Source organism: Thamnophis sirtalis, unplaced genomic scaffold (genome assembly GCF_051295495.1).
Source record: "Thamnophis sirtalis isolate CommonGarterSnake01/CBP01778 unplaced genomic scaffold, rThaSir2_p1.2 scaffold_2, whole genome shotgun sequence".
Classification (NCBI taxonomy): Eukaryota; Metazoa; Chordata; class Lepidosauria; order Squamata; family Natricidae; genus Thamnophis; species Thamnophis sirtalis.
The window spans coordinates 10,484,380-10,505,045 of NW_028261382.1; the positions used below are offsets into that span (position 1 = coordinate 10,484,380).

At 45.3% G+C, this 20,666-nt stretch overlaps 1 protein-coding gene across 1 annotated transcript in view; it reads left to right on the top strand.

Moving 5' to 3' along the window:
• Positions 1 to 8,492: 8,492 nt before the first annotated feature.
• Positions 8,493 to 20,666, top strand: part of ADAMTSL3 (ADAMTS like 3) — a 187,804-nt gene continuing 175,630 nt past the window's right edge. The window contains exon 1 of the mRNA XM_087707594.1: positions 8,493 to 8,570. Within this exon, the coding sequence (XP_087563720.1) occupies positions 8,493 to 8,570 (78 nt within the window). The remainder of the gene's footprint in view (positions 8,571 to 20,666) is intronic.

A 20,666-nucleotide genomic window follows, 5' to 3' on the forward strand; every position in this document is an offset into this window, starting at 1 on the left:
GCCAAGTGTGATGAGACCCACAAGGAATTTGCAACCGGGGCATAAAGTTCTCAGTGTACATACATACAACAATAGGGATCGATCATTATCAGAGTATATCAAAAGTATATCATCATAGTATATCATTATCATAACCTGTCACTAAGGGAGGCCAGCATCGCTGAATTCACTCAGTTGTGGGGGGGGGGGCGAGGGGTTGGGCAGATGCCACCTTCTGGAAATGCCCCCTCCCCATCTTTCTTTCGCCTCTTGTCATGCTCTCCCAGTCCATCGATTAGCGCCCCCCCCAAAAAAACCCTCCCCGCGTTGGCTTCGCCTCGCGCAAAAATGTATCTCGGGTCTCCCGAGGCGGTTTCTGGAGGCTAAAAAGGACCACCGGGCGGCGTCAAGTGGAATTCCACCCCCTCTTCCCCACGTTCCCCCCCATCCCGGGAGCCCCACGCGTGTCAACAATTCCTCCCTGCTTTGCCCGCATTCCCAAGGAAGCCGCTGGCTCAACCCGGGGATTCCAGGTGGCGGGGCGTGGGTGGAGGAGAGTGGCTCGCGCGCGCGCGCGCTCTCGGCGGCGCTTTCCACGCGTGTTCTTGAGCGCGCGGCTCCCACTCCGGGCGGGGGGGGGGGCGGAGGTGGGCTTGACTTCCCAGGACTTCGGCTCTGGGCGGTGGGCTGCAGGCTGGAAGGCAGGCAGGCGGGCGGACGGGCGAGCAAGCGAGCCCTCACCGTCCCGCCTGCTCGCTTTGGAAGGGCGGGCACTTGCGCGCTTGCCAGCTCCCTTCTCTTTGCAAGCCCGCGGCGACGTCCCGCGGCTGCTTTGGACCGGAGGAGCGCTTTCCGCCCGTTCTGCCGAGCCTTCCCGCTAAGGAGGGCGCCGAAGGAGAGGAGGAACACCCACCCACCCACCGCGAGGGAAGCGCCGCCGCGCGAGGTGGGTGGCGGGCAGAGACCCCCGAATGAACGGGGCGCAGCGAGGCAGGAAGGGGCGCCTTCCTTCGCTCTTCTTCTCGCCCCGCTCTCGTTTTGGGTGGGTGGGTGGGAGCCATCTTCAAAGGTTGAGGGCTTCTGTCGGGGAGTGAAGTAGCTTCTGAGCATGTGGAGAGCGCTGTTATCCTCAGGTCTGAAGAAGAAGAGGGCTGAGGGGAAGGGCTGGGAAGAGCCAAGCTCGCCAGTCCCCACCCTGAGAGGTTGAGGGCTTTCTTAAATCTCCTTCTGTGGGGGAGTTGAGGTAGCCTCTGAGCATGTGGAGAGCGCCATTATCTCCAGGTCTGAAGAAGAAGGGGGCTTAGGGGTAGGGCTGGGAAGAGCCAAGCTCCCCAGTGGCCATCCTGAGAGGTTGAGGGCTTTCTTAATCTCCTGTGGGGAGTTGAGGTAGCCTCTGAGCATGTGGGGAGTGCTGCCACCCTGAGAGGTTGAGGGCTTTCTTAAATCTCCTTTTGTGGGGGAGTTGAGGTAGCCTCTGAGCATGTGGAGAGCGCCATTATCTCCAGGTCTGAAGAAGAAGCGGGCTGAGGGGAAGGGCTGGGAAGAGCCAAGCTCGCCAGTCACCATCCTGAGAGGTTGAAAGCTTTCTTAATCTCCTTCTGTGGGGGAGTTGAGGTAGCCTCTGAGCATGTGGGGAGTGCTGCCATCCTGAGAGGTTGAGAGCTTTCTTAATCTCCTTCTGTGGGGAAGTTGAGGTAGCCTCTGAACATATGGAGAGCGCCGTTATCTCCAGGTCTGAAGAAGGAGGGTGGGTGGAGGGCTGGGAAGAACCAGGCTGGCATTTTCACTTTAGCCACGGAACTTGTTTATTTGTTTATTCTGAGGGAAACCAATGTCTTGGATTTGCACAGTGCCTTGAGCTGCTGAGTAGCCAGCTAGCCAGCCACTTATATAGTCTAGTGCAGGGGTCTGCAAACTTGGCCACTTAAAGCCTGGCGGACTTCAACTCCCAGAATTCCCCAGCCTGGGGAATTCTGGGAGTTGAAGTCCACCAGGTTTCAAGTGGCCAAGGTTGAATTGAATTTTGAATTTTATTATTTGTATGCCGCCCTTCTCCGGGAGGGACTCAGGGCGGAGACCCCTGGTCTAGTGTGTTGAAGTGGGGGAAAAATCAACATTACTTACCTGTTTCCCATGGTGGTTATGGCAATAAATTGAGGAAAGGGAGTGAGAGCAACAGCCTTGAACCCCTGGAACACAGCAGGATGCCCACACAGCTGAATAACTGCAGGTTGGAAAAAAAGGGCAAGCAGTCAAAAATATGCTTAGCAAAAAGTCTTCCAGACTGTTCATGGAGACTGGCTGAGGTCATATGTGACACTCCTTTGTAAGGTGGATTGTTAGGTTCGGGCTTAGCACATTAGGCGAACTCAACCGTTGTTGTTAGTTGCGAAGTTGTGTCCAACTTATCGCGACCCCATGGACAATGTTCCCCCAGGCCTTCCTGTCCTCTACCATCCTCCGGAGTCCATTCCAGCTCACACTGACTGCTTTGGTGACTCCATCCAGCCACCTCATTCTCTGCCGTCCCCTTCTTCTTTTGCCCTCAGTCTTTCCCAGCATGAGGCTCTTCTCCCGTCGGTCCTTCCTTCTCATTAGGTGGCCAAAGTACTTGAGTTCAATCTTCAGGATCTGGCCTTCTAAAGAGCAGTCAGGGTTGATCTCCTCTAGGACTGACCGGTTTGATCGCCTTGCAGTCCAAGCAGAGGTGGGTTCCTACCAGTTCGCACCTATTCGGTAGAACCAGTTCGTCAAATCTACCGAACCGGTTAGAAGAGGTTCCACCAGTGGACCCGGAAAGCAGGCCACACCTACAGGAGAGGTTCCAAAGTTTTTTGAAACCCACCACTGGTCTTTGGATATGATTATTCTACACTATCATGCTCCTATTTCTAAAACTCAGTGCCTCTGTGAAAGGTAAGGATGACTACTGCGTTTGTGGTGCAATCAGAACATTGCGTGTGTTGAAGTTGTTTTAACGCAAACCAAAGATGCCTTTTAAAAAACAAGTTTACATCATATTCTTATGCATGCCAGTGCTGTGTGTGAGGTAATTTAAGGTGGTTCTGACAAGTGTCCTCAGCATCTTCATATCCGGTCACATGGGCAGCAAGCCACTCCCATCCGGTCACATGGGCGGCAAGCCACTCCCACAAAGGAGGCCACACCCACAGAGTAGGTTCGAACAATTTTTGAAACCCACCACTGAGTCCACTGCGGGACTCGCAGGAGTCTTCCCCGGCCCCAGAGTTCAAAGGCCTCCATTCTTTGCCGCTCAGCCTTCCTTATGGTCCAACTTTCACAGCCATCCATTGCACCTGGGAAAACCATAGCCTAGACTACACGCACTTTTGTTGGCAGGGGGATGTCTCTGCTTTTTAGTATGCTGTCTAGGTTTGCCATAGCTTTCCTCCCCAGGAGCAAGCATCTTTTAATTTCTTGGCTGCAGTCCCCATCTTGGTGATCTTGGAGCCCCAGGAAGTAAAATCTGTCACTACCTCCATTTCTTCCCTAGTGGCAGATTGCAAACTATGGATCGTGGCTTTGGCAGCCGGAGCTTAATGCCATCCACTATAGTCTGCCTGTCCTACATTATGTAACCTACATCACAGGCATTTTTGCATCCTATCCCATTTCAAAGTCAGTAGTGTGACCTTTGTTGGCTTAATCCCTGCTGTGATACAGAGACTTTGTATGGAAGAAAATACAAGAGAACGAAGTTCCAGTGGCATTACAGACTTAAACGTTACTTGGGCATGATTTCTAAACCCCTTATTTGGAAGCTGAGTCAAATTCCGTAATACTACACAGGATAACATACATGCAAGTATCGCAATGCAGGAACAGATTGAACAGATTTTTTTTTTTAAACTCTGAAAGTGCGATTCTTAGAGCAAGGCTCTTGACTACACCAAATTGGCTGAGGGATAATCAATTCCCTGATTTCTTTAATCAAATCTAATCCACATACTTTTGACTTTGAAGTTTCTCTGGAGTGAAGACCGTTCTCTTCCTCTCCTTATTTTGCACAAGGTGGCACACATGGGCTGCGTTTCCACAATGCAAATATTTAATCGGTGTTCTGGATTGGAATTTGTACAGTTAAGATTAACTGTTTCTGGCTTTGGAAAAAAAAATTACTGAAGGGTAAACTAAATATATGAGCTTGGTACTTAAAACCTGCCAAGCCATTTAAAAAAAGAAAACAAGATTAAAACTAAATAAGCATAGCCTGCGGTAGTTTTTTAACAGATCTGGTTAAGTGCATTGAGTAAACTTAACCACAGAACCGCAAACTACATGGGTTGGGTTAATGTGCAATCAGTCTATTTTGCGTTTGCAAAAACCCACTCGTTGTCGGCCTTTTGAGGTAGGATAGGAAACAAACATGATGAGAACTTCTGGAACTGCACTTTTATAGGATACTATACTAGCTGATAACCCAGCGTAGCCCAGGTATGTATTTATCCCAATCCTGTTTTAGAGGGTGCCCGCTTGTGGAGTACTGCGAAGCCGTTACAATGGCAACTCCACTGTGCTGTACAGTAGAATTCATTTTAAGGCACAACAGGCTGCATCTTAACAGAACTTGAATCCAAAATGCACACTATCAGTGTCAAAAGTACTGTGACTTGACACTGTACATATAATTCAGCCCTTTTCATTTCAGTGGCCCAGGCGTTCCGGAGTTATGCTGGAACACACACACACACACACACACTCACACATGGACAGGGAGGGGTGTTAGGGGTGTCTAATCACCACAATATTTTTTTCCAGAGAGTAAGTCATCTGTGTACCAAGTTTGACTGAAATTGCTTGAGGCATTCCAGAGTTATGCTGGAACACACACACACACACACACACACACACACACACACACACAGACAGAGACAGAGACAGAGACAGAGAGACAGACAGACAATTTTATATATAGAGAGAGAGATAAAAACAAGAATCTTGAAAAGCTAACAGATCTTCTCTGGGCTGTCCTGTTGAGACAGTGAAGGTGGATCAATTTTGAGTTTCTTCCTCACCCACCCACCCTTGCTTTCCAGGCCAAGGTGATGTTTTTGTATCAGCGGCTGCATTCTTTCTTCAAGATTATCTCTCTTGTCCTCCTACAATCCGGATTTTCTCCCTTTTTTGCTCTTTGCAACAATCCTGTGAGACAGCTTGAGCGAATCGTTGGCTTTCGTAGCCAAGGACGGATTGCGTACCATGTCTGACTGGCTTTGATCTAAAACCTAGCCACTCTGATGCCTTTTTAAATTTACCGTACGTATGTATTCTTTTGTTCAAGGGTTTAAGCGGCATGAGGGAAGATATTTTGGAAGAAGGCTTTATCTGCAGGGAAAGTATTAAATCTTATTTAAAAAGAGGACAGGGAGGGGGAAAACATCTTTCCTATTAAGCCCTTCTGTCTTGATCGCAGTTACTTGATGCTGATATAAGCGATGGCGGCTTTGTTTTCAAGTCAAACATCTGTCTGTTTGATCTTGGTCAAGCTGAGGAACTCAACAGGATTGGGCCTAGTTTAAATTTGGATGAGAGAAATATTTCCAGAACAGAACAGGGAAGGTGAACAAAATTCAGAGCAAGGCCATAGCAAACTATTTCCATGTTCTTTCTAAGAAAACTGTAAATATGTCATGAATTTTCGAGGGGGCGGTGGGTGGGCGGTGAGGGCTCTATTGGATGTGGCCTAACTCTGAATTGCAATTTTGTGAGGTAAGCCTCTACGTACAGGTAGTCCTCGACTTATGACCATCCCAAATTTCTGTTGCTAAGTGAGACACGTTGCCAAGTGAGTTTTGCCCTGTGTTGCAACCTTTCTTGCCGCAGTCGTTAAGCAAGTTGTTAAAATGAAGAGCCAGGTTGCTAAGCGACTTCCCGGCTTCCCCACTCACTTTGCTCGTGAGAAGGTCGCAAAAGGGGATCGCAGTGACCCCGGGACACGGCAACCGTCATAAATGTGAACCGGTGGGGCCAAGCGTGTGAATTTTGATCACGTCACCATGGAGATGCTGCAAGGGAGGAAAGGGTGAAAAATGATCATAAGGGACCTTTTTCGGTGCTGTTTTCGTTTTGTAATCTGTGCCACACATTAGAACAGCCCATTTGTTCAGCAATACCTCTTTGAACTGAATTCAGAGTTCAGAGTTCAGAATACTTAGTTATATAGATAAGCCAGGAAGGCCTTAGTCTTCCTGGATAATGCCACACTGATACCAGTGGTGCAGTGGTGGGTTTCAAAAATTGTTCGAACCTACTCTGTGGGTGTGGCCTCCTTTGTGGGAGTGGCTTGCCGCCCATGTGACCGGATGGGAGTGGCTTGCCGCCCATGTGACCGGATATGAAGATGCCGACGACACTTGTCAGAACCACCTTAAATTACCTCACACACAGCACTGGCATGCATAAGAATATGATGTAAACTTGTTTTTTAAAAGGCATCTTTGGTTTGCGTTAAAACAACTTCAACACACGCAATGTTCTGATTGCACCACAAACGCAATAGTCATCCTTACCTTCCACAGAGGCACTGAGTTTTATAAATAGGAGCATGATAGTGTAGAATAATCATATCCAAGGACCAGTGGTGGGTTTCAAAAAATTTTGAAACCTCTTCTGTAGGTGTGGCCTGCTTTCCGGGTCCACTGGTGGAACCTCTTCTAACCGGTTTGGTAGATTTGACGAACCAGTTCTACCGAATAGGTGCAAACTGGTAGGAACCCACCTCTGCAGTGGTGGGACTCAATTTTTTTTACTACTGGTCCTATCGGTGTAGCTTGGTAGGCGTGGCTTGGTGGGTGTGGCAGGGGAAGGATACTGCAAAATCCCCCTTCCCTCCCCACCCCATTAACCTGCTTTCGAGCTCCATTCTCCTGTGCAGGGCAACAGAAGAAGACCCAGCTGGTGAGCTGGGACTCGGGAGGCAGCACTTCGAATGGGGGCAGGGCCAGCCAGAGGTGGTATGTGCTGGTTCTCCAAACTACTCAAAATTTCCTCTGAATACGACCTCTGACCCGATACCCTGTGTGTTTAGGTGTAGAGAGAGAAAGAAAAAACACAAATATGCCCGCTTGCCTCGTCCTGCTGACCTTTGAAACAGAATTGTGTTGGATTTCAACCTCCCCAAATTCCCAGCAATATGACAGGACCTCAAAGGCTGTCAAGTAAGATTGTCAATAGGAAAATGACAGCTGCAAAGTTGAGCCAAAGCTACTTTTTTTTGTTGTTGTCGCCAAGTATCTGAATTTTGGTACACCTGGCCATGGGGATGCTGCAACAGTTGTAAGTGTGAAAAACACTCACAGGTCCCCTTTTTCGGTGCGCCGTCTTCATTTTGAACCCTTGCAAGTCGAGGATGGCCTGTGTATCTTCCAAACGAGTCCAGTCTCTGGGAACTAAGCTCACCCCCCAACTTTATTCAGGCAGCTTGAATCCCTGAAGTTAGGCATTTTTAATTCCTCAGAAATAAGTGGCCGATGGACTTGATGCTTCAAAGACACAGTTCGTCTCTCCATCCTTCACGCACCTTCTGGAGCGTTGCCAAGCCTGGCATGTGGATGGAAGGGGAGAGGCACAAGGAAGAGATTGATGGAGGGAGACTCTGGGACTGGCGTTGCCCATGTTCTCTTCACCTTTGAGCAACTCTGCAAAAAAAAAAAAAAACCTCCCCCCCCCTTCCCGGCCGCTGTATTATTATGAAGATGGAGCCTTGCCAGCCGGTTTGGCTAAAATCGGAACCTTCTTGCAAATTAGGTTTTGGGTGGGGAAAAAAATGCTTTGCGTAGAAAGGGAGAGTCAAGCCAGCAGTTGGTGTGCCTCTATGAGTAACTCTCTGCAGCTTTTAACAAAAGAATTTGCTTTGGCACGGCAAGAAAGGCAATTCCACGATGCCCTTTAGACCAAAAAAAAAAAACCCCGCCTCAACAGGGAAGGATTCGCTGCTTCTAATCCACCAAACAATCCGTGGTGTGCTCCCCCAGCCTTCTCCCCCCCCCCTGCCTCCTCTCTGCAAAGTTAGCGAGAGCTGTTGTTTTTTCCAACATGGCTTGGATGTTTTGGCAAAGGCAGCTCAAGAGTGCTGGCCTTTGCCTCTTTTGTCGGGAAGCGAGGCAAAAAAAGAAAAAAAAAAAGAAAGTGTTGAAATAGCGGAGCAGGTTCGGTTTCTCTTTTTGGCTGCAGGGGACGAGGGGACGGAGAAGGTCTCCTCTGCCTTGATCAATTGGCAGAAGGCACAAGGGGGGAAAGGCTGGGTCCTTCTGCCCTAATTGAAAGTCCCTCACTCTTTGTGCTGGATGCATTTTGTTCCTCGGTTGAGTTCTGTAATCCTGGCCAGGGCAAGCCTCCACTGTTTAGGCTGCGCTGCTTCCAGAGATTGGCTCGGACTGCTTACCCAATTTGCTTTAGTCATTCCGTTTCTGGCAGGGGGCATTTGAGAGAACTGCGCATTCCGAGGCTCCAAAAAAAAGTCCCTTTCTGCTCTTTTTAAAGGTCTGAGAGAGATGGCCAAGGCCAACACCACCAGACGGCTTTGGGAGGTGCTCTGGACTGCTGCCCTCACCCTCTCCGTCCATCTTCAGGTAAGTGAGAATGGTGCTCGTGGATCAGACGAGGAAAAGTTAACCTAGTGTCATGGTCAAAACACTGGGGAAAGGACCAGGGAGGTGGTTTGCAGCCCCAGAACTCAGGGACAATTAAGTCTAGGATTCTCCAAAGATGTATTTTAAAAAAATAATAAGAAAGAACAGAAATGTAAATAGTATATGGTTTGTGCAAAAAAAATTGTATACAGAGATTCTTAGTTATCCAGGCCGTGGTTTGTCCCAAAGGTGCTTTTTCAAGAGGCAACTGGACTTTCTGGTTTTTCCTTGAAGACATTTTTGCTTCTCATCCAAGGAGCTTCTTCTGCTCTGATTTTTCTTTGGAGATGTTTCACTTCTCATCCAAGAAGCTTCTTCAGCTCTGATTTTTCTTTGGAGACATTTTTGCTTCTCATCCAAGAAGCTTCTTCAGCTCTGTTTTTTCTTTGGAGACGTTTCACTTCTCATCCAAGAAGCTTCTTCTGCTCTGATTTTTCTTTGGAGACGTTTCACTTCTCATCCAAGGAGCTTCTTCTGCTCTTCTTCTCAGAGATGAAGAAGCTTCCTGGATGAGAAGCAAAATGTCTTCAACCCCCCCATCCCCCCAAGAATGTCCAGTTGTCACTTGCAAAAGCGCCTTTGGAAGTAAATTGTATTTTATTCAAGCAAATTTTTATTCAGTAAATTAAGTAATTGGTTAAGTAAGCTAATTAAGTAAATTAGGAATCTACAATCTCCCACATAAGATAGTTGCTTAACAATTCTTCGTATAAACTTCTCTGGGAGTGCTTCATCATACCTTCATGTTTTGGTCAGCAGGACAAACCACGAAGAAGAAATTATCCCATTTTTAACTTAACTGACTTGTGGTTGTGTTGTGTTGTGCAGAAGGGCCCAGAAGGAAAGGGGTGAAGATTAGATCCAGAGCCTCTCCCTGTTTCCCGCCAAAAGACATTTACGAATTTGTCAGGCAGACTCCTCTGTGAAATATTTAGCGTTATCTTTGACATACTTGTGCATTGACAGCGTAACCGCAAAGCTTAGGCAGACCTCTGCTTTTACTTTATGACTAATGGTAGCTTTCTAATTAATATTCTTGCGATCTAAACAGCTGTTACTCCCCCACCCCCTTTTTTGGCAGAACTTACATGGGGTAGCAAAGAGGAAAGCTGAGATCTCTCTCCTGCTTTAGAAGCAATTGAGTATTCATTTGCTTTTATATTGTAGAATGGGGTTTTTCCCCCACCCCCTCTTTAAAGTTTCCTCAAACACTAACGAAGTGGGAATAGGTTACTACAATAAAACTGCTTATTTATTTAAGGCATTTGCCAGGCCAATATCAATAGTGAAAGACCCTGAGCAGCGAACAGATTTTGAAATATACACCATAAGGTCAACATAAGGAATTGACGAATCCGGCAACCAGATTTCTCTCTGGAAACTTAAAAGTCTGTAGAGGTTGTCAGTCATCCAAGTCCTGGTTGTCCCTTTTTTAAGGAGGCAACTGGACTTTCTTGTTTTTTCTTTGAAGATGTTATACTTGTCATCCAAGAAACTTCTTCAATTCTGCTAGGATAGTATTCCCTAGCTTTCGAACTGCTAGGTTGGCAGAAGCTGGGACAAGTAGCGGGAGCTCACTCCATTATGCGGCGATAGGGATTCAAACCGCCGAACTGTCGAGCTTTCTGATCGACAAGCTCAGCGTCTTAGCCACTGAGCCACTGCATCCCCCCCCCCCCCCCTCTAGCTGACTATGGGGAATATTTAAAACTTTGTCTCTTGTGTATTCTTGTTGATTTCAAGATGACAGATGGCTGCGCAAGTATGTTTTGGAGGTGAGGGAAGCTTCGTGAAGTTCAGGGTGCTTTGATAGTGGATATTTAGATACAGGTGATGGGTTAGAAAGTCTCTTTATACGTGTGAAACACCAAAAAAATGTAGAAGAACATCGATATATACCGAAAATCAGTATTTGATTTATGTTCAGCGTTGCTAGAAAGAATAACATAACTATACTGGAAAATGATCTGTAGAGGAATATGGTTTCTAGAAAATGTCCAGCTAGTTATGTTTCCAAATGCATGGTATGTAAGTTAACCCAACTGAATTGTAAAACAATGTTCAAAGTGCCCTTAAGGCTGTCATTACAAGACAGTTGTGAACTGTGAACTGTTGGTATTTACCACTGAGACGGTCAGTTTCAACTGCCTCATGATCTTATTGCCTTGAACATTCCTGTGCCAAAATTCTGATCGATTGAGAGGAATGACTTACAATGTTTTTTCTGCTGCCATGACACATACAAGACACTGCAAGATTTTTTACCAGCCGAACAATAGCAGTGGCCAAAATGCTACGGTTTAGAAGTATAAACGTTACACGACTCTGATCTGCATAATTGTCCATCTCCAATGACGTCCGTGACTAAGTTTATTGTTTCAGATATATATTTTTTTGAAAAGACATTGGCTGCACTCTCAGAGAGGTTTACAGAGTCAAGCCTATTGCCCCCAATGATTTGGGTCCTCATTTTACTGACCTCCCAAGGATGAAAGGCTGAGTCAACCTTGAGCCATTCACAATCTTGTTCTCAAAATTCAGCCGGTCAGAAGATTCTTCTCCGGTAACATTGTACTGCAAACTAGGGCATACAAAACCTTTGCCAGACCAATCCTCGAATACAGCTCGTCTGCCTGGAACCCACACTGTATATCGGACATTAATACAATTGAGCAAGTCCAGAGGTATTTCACGAGAAGAGAACTCCACTCCTCTGCTCACAACAGAATCCCTTATGCCACAAGGCTCGAAATTTTGGGCTTGGACAACCTAGAACTACGCCGCCTACAGTCTGACCTTAACATAGTACACAAAATTGTCTGTTACAGCATCCTACCTTTCAACGACTACTTCAGCTTCAACCTCAATAATAAATGGGCAAATAATAAATAAAAACTCAAGGTAAATCGCTCCAAACTCGATTGCAGAAAATATGACTTCAGCAACGCCTGGAATGCTCTACCTGACTCCATTGTTACATCCTCAAACCCCCACAGCTTCAACCTTAAACTGTCTACCTTGGACCTCACCCCATTCCTAAGAGGTCCGTAAAGGGGCCTGCATAAGCGCACCAGAGTACCTTCCGTCCCTGTCCTACTGTCCCTATTTATTTGTACTCATTTCCTTTGTTCATGTCCATGTTTATACTTATACATGTTATCTCGTACGTGTTTGACAAACTAAATAAAATAAAATAAAATAAAATAAATAAATAAATAAATAAATAAATAGAAAGAAAGAATCAAACTCCGGGCTGTGGGTAGAGTTAGCATTTTATCCTCTGTGCCAATCTCATAAAACCTAGAAATCGTAAAGTAGCATTACAATAAAGCCAAGATCCCTAAAAACCGTAACCTCATCAAACCACTTGTATTGGGCTCAATATTGCAGAAACTTTGGCTATCTTCCCATTTGGCTGATTCAACATCTAACCAGCTGGAGGCCAAAGAAATTTTTTTTTTAATCGTTCTTTCCTTTCTTCCTGTTTTCGAAGTCGTTATTTCACTTGTGTTGTGAATTGTCCGCGAAGAGGTGAGAAGTTAATGCGAATAACACCCATTTGGAAGTTCTGAGATGGATTTTTCCAGACTGTGTCTGGTCCATTTCTTTCTCTTTTTTTCCCCCCTCTTTTTTTCTTTTTTTCCATAGAGAGAACTTGGTCGCTCGTATAGTGCTCAATCTCAGCTGCAGAAAGTTAAACCCTTTGAATTAATAATTCTTTGTCTTATTAATAACGATAATGCAATTTTAGAATAATATTTTACTTCCTAACAAACGTTGGGTAGCTGTTGCTGTAGCAGATTATTATTGTTGTTGTTGTTGTTGTTGTTTACATTTAATTCTGCTTTCTTGAATGCACGGGTGGATGAAATCATTTTACAAATATTCTTACGGAGCAGCAAAATTTCAAGAGAGGCATTTCCAGTAAGTCAGAGCCCAGAGGAGGGACAGCTGATGCGTTTCTATTGAGTTATTTTCCAGAAAAAATAAACCTCCAGATCTGTGCATTTTCCATTAGGAAGTATTTTAAAGTAATGATTTTTTTTAAAAGTACACATCACTGAAACAACACTGATGATATTACCTAGTCTGGATAATAATGAAACATTTGCAAGAAAACAACCAAGCTGAGAGAGCACCAAGGGCCCCTCAATTAGATTTAAACGGTTCCTTAGCACAATATTGTCACTACTGGCGTTGGCAGTAATTGGTTATGGAATTGACTTAACTCAGGGTTGAAATTCACTTCGCTACCGGTTCACAAATGCGAGCCTCCACGCAAGCTCAGAGCGTCAAAAACGGGATGTGGTGATGTCCAGGCATGTGGGTGGAGCCTCCCGCTACTGCTGCAGCTACTGGCTCACCCGAGCCGGATAGAACTGGCTGAATTGCACTGAATTAACTTATTTATTTGGCTTGTATCTGCCTTTTCCTTTCTAAGGGAGCAGCTTGTTTCCATGGGGGTCTTCTCTTCATCTTACCCCATAGCAGAGGTGGGTTCCTACCAGTTCGCACCTATTTGGTAGAACCAGTTCGTCAAATCTACCGAACTGGTTAGAAGTGGTTCCACCAGTGGACCCGGAAAGCAGGCCACACCTACAGAAGAGGTTCCAAATTTTTTTGAAACCCACCACTGGTGGGTGTGTAATGTCCCGCAGTTATCTACACATTAATAATGATCTAGTAATATTTCCTTATACATTTTAGGGACCTTTCCTTACATAATTGGTGTTTTCTTTCATACATTTGGATTTCTAATTTCTGTTTCCGTTAGTTGGCAATTGCTAAAACCAATCCCACGTGAAAAAATATTGAAAGCCTTCTTGATTTTAATTGTCAATTTATTTATTCCTGCACATTGTAATATTTATTCATTTACATATCTCTGTTTTTGCACTGTTGTGCAAACACAATTCCAGCAGCTGCTAACATGTGTAAAATTAAATATATATTATACTCCCTTTCAAATAGCCAACAAAATATTTCTGGTTTTAATTCCATATCTTAATTTACGATTGCTTCTAACCACTAACTTCTGAATAGCTACTTGGACCGACCTTAGTACTAATTCATAATTTCATATCTGGTCACATGGGTGGCAAGCCACTCCCATCCGGTCACACGGGCAGCAAGCCACTCCCATCCGGTCACATGGGCAGCAAGCCACTCCCATCTGGTCACATGGGTGGCAAGCCACTCCCACAAAGGAGGCCACACCCACAGAGTAGGTTCCAACAATTTTTGAAACCCACCACTGCCCCATAGTTAGTCACAGAGAGAGTGACTGTGACTAAGTGAACTTCTGTGACTGGAGATGATTTGGAACTGGCTCTTCTTGGTTCCAATCTTACAAGCTTAACCCTGAAATTATTTTGACTATTTTTGTCTTTGTTTTTCTCTTCATCTTGCTGAATACACATCGTCCTTGACTTATGGGTGCAATTGAGGCCAAAGCTTCTTTTGGGATAGCTGTTAAACGGGATTTTTATTGTTCAGAAATGATGACTATGAGCTCAAACTTTCTTAATATTCTTCACCCTGCTTGTGGGATCTGAACCCCAGCGTTTCCCCTCCTCCCGTCTTAGCCACAACTGGATAATTGTGTTTCCTCTTCCTCTGACATGAAAATCGTTTTTATCTCCTGTTTGTTGCAACGTGCAAGAAACAGAGCAGAGAGCCTGTCCCGTTTTTAAGACCTTTTCTGAGAAGCTGCTTTTGATTCACTCATCCCACTGTTGAAGGAGGAGAAAATATTGAGAAGGAGATGTATAATCTCTGCGTCGCATCTTCGCCTTGGGATTAATCTGGAAGTGATTTCCGTTTAGCTCACGTCATTTTTTAAAAAATTGTGTGTCACTGAAGAGCATTTTATTGGGTGTTGCAAAAACTTGAACTAGTGCAGGGGAAAACATCCCAATTTATCATAAGAGCATCAATGTATTTGCCTCTTTCTGCCTCTGTTGAAGGTAGAAACTGATTTTTTTTTAGTGTTTGTTGGGGGTTTTTTGCAATGAGAAAGGTATTTCAGAATTGCTGTGAAACGCTTGAATATATAACAGAGTAACAGAATTGGAAGGGTCCTTGGAGGTCTTCTAGTCCAACCCCCTGCTCAGGCAGGAGACCCTAGACCAGTGATGGCGAACCCTTTTGGCACTGAGTCTCAAACCAGAAAGCATGTGCATGTACATCATTGGTGGGATTCAAATAATTTAACAATCGGTTCTCTGCCCTAATGACCAGCTGGGTAGGCAGGGCTCGGTGATCATGTGACCATGTGGGCATGGCCAATTCAATGTCACTCACGTCGATGGGTGCCTTTGCCTTAGCTGCTACAATGGAATAAGAGTTAACCGGAGAGGCAGTTTCTATAAGCAGGTCAATAAAGATGAGGCTAGAAACAACACCAGGATGTTTCCTTCCTGCCTTCCTTACAGGATTAGCCCTGTGAAGTGGGAAAAAAACAAAATAAGATTTCTTCCAACAACCGGTTCTCTGAACTGCTTAGAAAGTTAACAACTGGTTCTTCCGAATAGGTGCGAACTGGCTGAATCCCACCACTGATGTACATGCATGTGCACACACCAGGTGGCCTGCTTTTTGGCTGTTTTGGGGCCATTTTTCAGGCCATTTGGGGGGCATTTCCAGGCTGTTTTTTGGCACTCCAGTGCCCGCAAAGACCAGCCGCCCGGCGTTTATGTGCACACCAGAAATTAGAAGAACAGCTGGCAACGGCGTGCATGCCCATAGATTTGCCATCAGGGCCCTAGACCATTTGAGACAAATGTTTGTCCAATCTCTTCTTAAAAAACTTCCAGTGTTGGAGCGCTCACAACCTCTGGAAGGAAATCTTTCTGTTGATTAATTGTTCTCATTGTCAGGACATTTCTCCTTAGTTCTAGGTTGCTTCTCTCCTTGATTAGTTTCCATCTGTTGCTTCTTGTCCTGCCTTTACATGCTTTGGAGAATAAGTTGACCCTCTCTTCTTTGGGGCAGCCCCTGAGCTATTGGAACACTGCTGTCATGTCACCCCTAGTCCTTCTTTTCATTAAACTAGGCTCCATTTTCATTCAATGAGAGCACCAAGGAAGAAGGAGGTGCTTAAGGAGTCAAACCTTGTTGTCTACATACCGCAATTGGTCCAGGCAGAGTATTGCATAGTGACCTAATGATCACGGAATGCTGACTGACTATACCTTATGATTTTTGTTAGCTTCTTTTACGGGCGAGCAAAAACTTCAAAGGGATCCAACAATTATTAAATAAGTCTTTGGCTTTTTATTAGCTCGGTGTTTTCAGGACAGGCTCAACAATGAATTCAGTTCAGGAAGGGCTTGGCCGTTGTGGAATAAAACCTGAATGGAATATAATCTAGCCCTCCCAAGGGTATTGTGAAGAGCATGAGCAAAATTACATTTTATGGAGCCGTGCCGTGTGAATGATTGTGATTAGCCATTCGGCTGCAAAAACAAAGCACTCAGCGTATTCGCCCTTGCCAAAAATACTATTGTCGAAACAGGAAAAACAGAAAAGTTGGTCAGCCAGCCTGTTCCTCCACAAAGCCAAAGGCCTCTGATTTTGAGATCATCGTGATTTAGGTTTGCAACAGAGGTGGGTTCCTACCAGTTCGCACCTATTCGGTAGAACCGGTTCGTCAAATCTACCGAACCGGTTAGAAGAGGTTCCACCAGTGGACCCGGAAAGCAGGCCACACCTACAGGAGAGGTTCCCCAAATTTTTGAAACCCACCACTGGTCCTTGGATATGATTATTCTAGACTATCATGCTCATATTTATAAAACTCAGGGCCTCTGTGAAAGGTAAGGATGACTACTGCGTTTGTGGTGCAATCAGAACATTGCGTGTGTTGAAGTTGTTTTAACGCAAACCAAAGATGCCTTTTAAAAAACAAGTTTACATCATATTCTTATGCATGCCAGTGCTGCGTGTGAAGTAATTTAAGTGGTTCTGACAAGTGTCGGCATCTTCATATCCGGTCACATGGGTGGCAAGCCACTCCCATCCGGTCACATGGGTGGCAAGCCACTCCCACAAAGGAAGCCACACCCACAGAGTAGGTTTGAACAATTTTTGAAACCCACCACTGGTTTGCAATATGCTGAGGTCTCTGCTTTTGATCGATGAACCAATTTCATTGTATTTATTTTGTACAATGACAATAAAGACTATACTATACTATAAACAGCAGCATGCCCAAAGGAGCCAAATTGCAAGCGATGGTTGTGCAAGAGGCAGAACCTGAAGTGCCGTCTTTGCTTACAAGTGTTTTTAAACACATGCTGTGAACCCATGGAATAGCACTTAGACTAATTCCTCTTTCAGTATTCCACTCTTTCCATTTTCAAAAACAAACAATCACCATAAGTATCAGCAATTTTAATTTCTTTGTATTCATTTTCCTCTTTGATTTTTTGGATTTTAACTGCCACTTTTTCCATTTGATGAACATCTTCAACTTCTCTGTCATATTTTACTGTTAGATGCACTAAATAATCCAACTTCTTCTCTATCCTCTTATTTGTTTTTGATAATTTCTATATTTCTGAGAATACCTTTTGCAGATTTAAAACTTCTTTCTGATGCTCCATGATTTCCAGCTGACAAATTGCTACTAATGACCCGGGACATTGCAACCGTCATAAATATGAACCAGTTGTCAAGCATCCAAATTTTGATCAAGTGTCTGTGGGGATGTTGCAACGGTCGTAAGTGTGAAAAATAGCATAGCGATAGCACTTAGACTTCTATATCGCTTCACAGTGCTTTACAGCGCTCTTTGAGCAGTTTACGGAGTCAGCACATTGCCCCTAGCAATCTGGGTCTGCATTTTACCGACCTTGGAAGGATGGAAGGCTGAGTCAACCTTGAGCCGGTCAGAATCGAACTGCCGAACTGTTAGCAGTCAGCAGAATTAGCCTGCAATACTGCATTCTAACCACTGTGGACACCACAGGTCTTCATAGAGAGGAAGATTCCTTAATGCTTGCCTGGTATAATTATAGTGCTGGTGTTCGCTAGTGACTGATGCAGGCTAATTTTACTTGATCAGTATGCAGTATATTGAGCCGAGGTGGCGCAGTGGTTAAATGCAGCACTGCAGGCTACTTCAGCTGACTGCAAGTTCTGCAGTTCGGCTGTTCAAATCTCACCGGCTGAGGGTTGACCCAGCCTTCCATCCTTCCGAGGTGGGTAAAATGAGGACCCGGATTGTTGTTGGGAGCAATATGCTGACTCTGTAAACCGCTTAGAGAGGGCTGAAAGCCCTATGAAGCGGTATATAAGTCTAATTGCTATTGCTATTGCTATTGCTACTCTCAAGTCACTTTTTGACTCCTGGCAATTGGTTGGATGAGTCCCTGCAAGTTTTCTTTGCAACGTTTTTGGAAGAGGTATGTGCTTTCTGACAATTACAGCAACGTCCCTGGCCTACATCAGAGATGGCGAACCTTTTGCTTATGGTGTGCCACAATTGTGTGTCCGTGCACTATTGTGCACGCTCGCGTGCCCACATCAATTCAATCCTTCCCGCACACCTGCGCATGAGTGCGCAACCCCCCCCCCTCAGCGTATGCACTCACGACTCCTCCCCAGGCTCTGGAGGCTTTATTGAAGCCTGGAGAGGGCGGTAATGGCCTTCCCTGGCCCCCGAGAAGCCGGAAATGGATCGTTTATGAACTTCTGGTTGGCCCATTGGGCCATTTTCACCCTCCCCAGGCTTCAGGAAAGCCTCCGCAGCCTGGGGAGGACGAAAAACAGGCCCAATGGGCCAACCAGAAGTTTCTTTTTCACCCTTCCCAGCCTCTGGAGGCTTTCCTGAAGCCTGGGGAGGGTGAAAATGGCCTCCCCCAGCCCTCTGGAAGACCGAAAATCAGCTGGCCAGTATGCGCATGTGCAGCAGAGCTGATGGCTAACCATGGCCCTGCGTGATGCGAACATTTATTTATACACCACGTTTTCAGCTGTAGGTTTTGTTCAACATGGAGGAGGCCCTCAGCTGGAGAAAGGATCCAACTTAAACCTGGTGATCTGGTGCCAGGACTGAACAAACAGATGGACTGTTGTTATCAAATGGCTTAATTCGCTTGTATGAATTTCCCTTAAACTCTTCACACACAAGAATGCTGTGTAATGAAGGGAAATTGAGGGAAAATGGATTTAATGTGACTTTACTACTGCAGATTTTCTCTGCCTCCCTCCTCCTCCTCCTCCTCTTCCGTCTCCTGGCAGGAAGCTTTCAGCTGCTGTAGCAAAAATCCCGTTCCCTAATTTTGCATCCCGGGCGTCCAATTAATACAACCATTTTTTGACTACTTAAAGATTTTATATTCTTTATTATGCAAGTTAGTTCCAGAGTCGCATTTCAACCTGAGCCCGCTTAATGCAAGCTTTATTGTTAGAACTGAAATTTAAGCTTTATTAGGATTAAGCGTTTAGTAGCGTAATTTGCCTCTACAAAGTGCCATGAATAGATCCTCTGTATATAAAGTGCATTTGATATTTTATACAGACTTAAACCCAGTATGTTATCTTTAACCAAAGGAAATTATGAAGGAGGCTTTTCTCCCCCAAAGGCTTGTTTCCCTTTCCCATTTTCATTCTGTCAACTTAACATCTTTGGGGTCAAAATTGAGGTTTGAGATTGAGCTCTTCAATATATAAAAAGAAGGCAGAATAATAGGACCGCTGCTATTTTATTTCATTTTTTTTACTTCTCCTTCCAAATCAGGGCAAACTGTATTATGTGGTTGCCTCTGCTTTATAATTACAACAGCAAAATGTTGGCAGGTATGGGAATAATTCCCAGTTGCAATGTATGGCTGTGAAAGTTGGACCATAAGGAAGGCTGAGCGCCAAAGAATTGAGGCCTTTGAACTCTGGTTTCTGGAGAAGACTCCGACGAGTCCCTTGGACTGCAAGGCGATCCAAACGGTCAGTCCTAGTGGAGATCAACCCTGACTGCTCATTAGAAGGCCAGATCCTGAAGAGGAAACTCAAATACTTTGGCCACCTAATGAGAAGGAAGTTCTCACTGGAGAAGAACCTCATGCTGGGAAAGATGGAGGGCAAAAGAAGAAGGGGACGGCAGAGAAGGAGGTGGCTGGATGGAGTCACCGAAGGTTGAATGGACTCCAGAGGATGGTAGATGACAGGAAGGCCTGGAGTAACGTTGTCCATGGGGTCGCGATGGGTCGGACATGACTTCACAACTAACCACAACAATGGGAATATTTATGCTAATAGAGCCCATTGTTGTTGCAGACTGTAATTGCATTGAAGATATTATCAATGAAGGAGAATATTTGTAGCTCGTGATTGACATGAGGGCTCCTTGGTGCTCTTTGAGCTTGCTCATTTTCTTGCAAATCTTTCATTACTCTAACTAGGTAACATCATCAGTGCTAGAAGGAAATGGGGTTTGTGGAGTGGAGAAGGAGAAGGAGGAGGAAGACTGTGGGGTTCTTGGTGTTCTCTGAGCTTGGTTGTTTTCTTGCAGATGATTCATTACCTTAACTAGGTAACAACATCAGTGCTAGTAAGGGGTGCTGTTTGCTGTCAGTTCATACTCTGGTGTCTTGCCTGTTTAGAGATTCTTTGGTTGGGCTGTTTACTGTCGGTTCTTTGGCAGTTTCTGGGTTGGGGTGTTGATTGTTGGTCGGAAGTTAACCTTGGAGTTAATCTCTGCTGATCTGGGTGCTGATTACTGGTGGAGAGGTGCTGGAGTCTTTTTTGTCCTCTTTTGGGCTGGTTGATTGTCTCTTCTGCATAGTCTATAAATGTTCTTAATGTCTATGTGTCTGTTGATTTGTCAGAGTGGTGACTTATCACCATCAGCAGTGGGTTTCACACAGTGGCGGGTTTCAAAAATTGTTTGAACCTACTCTGTGGGTGTGGCCTCCTTTGTGGGAGTGGCTTGCCGCCCATGTGACCGGATGGGAGTGGCTTGCCACCCATGTGACCGGATATGAAGATGCCGACGACACTTGTCAGAACCACCTTAAATTACCTCACACACAACAC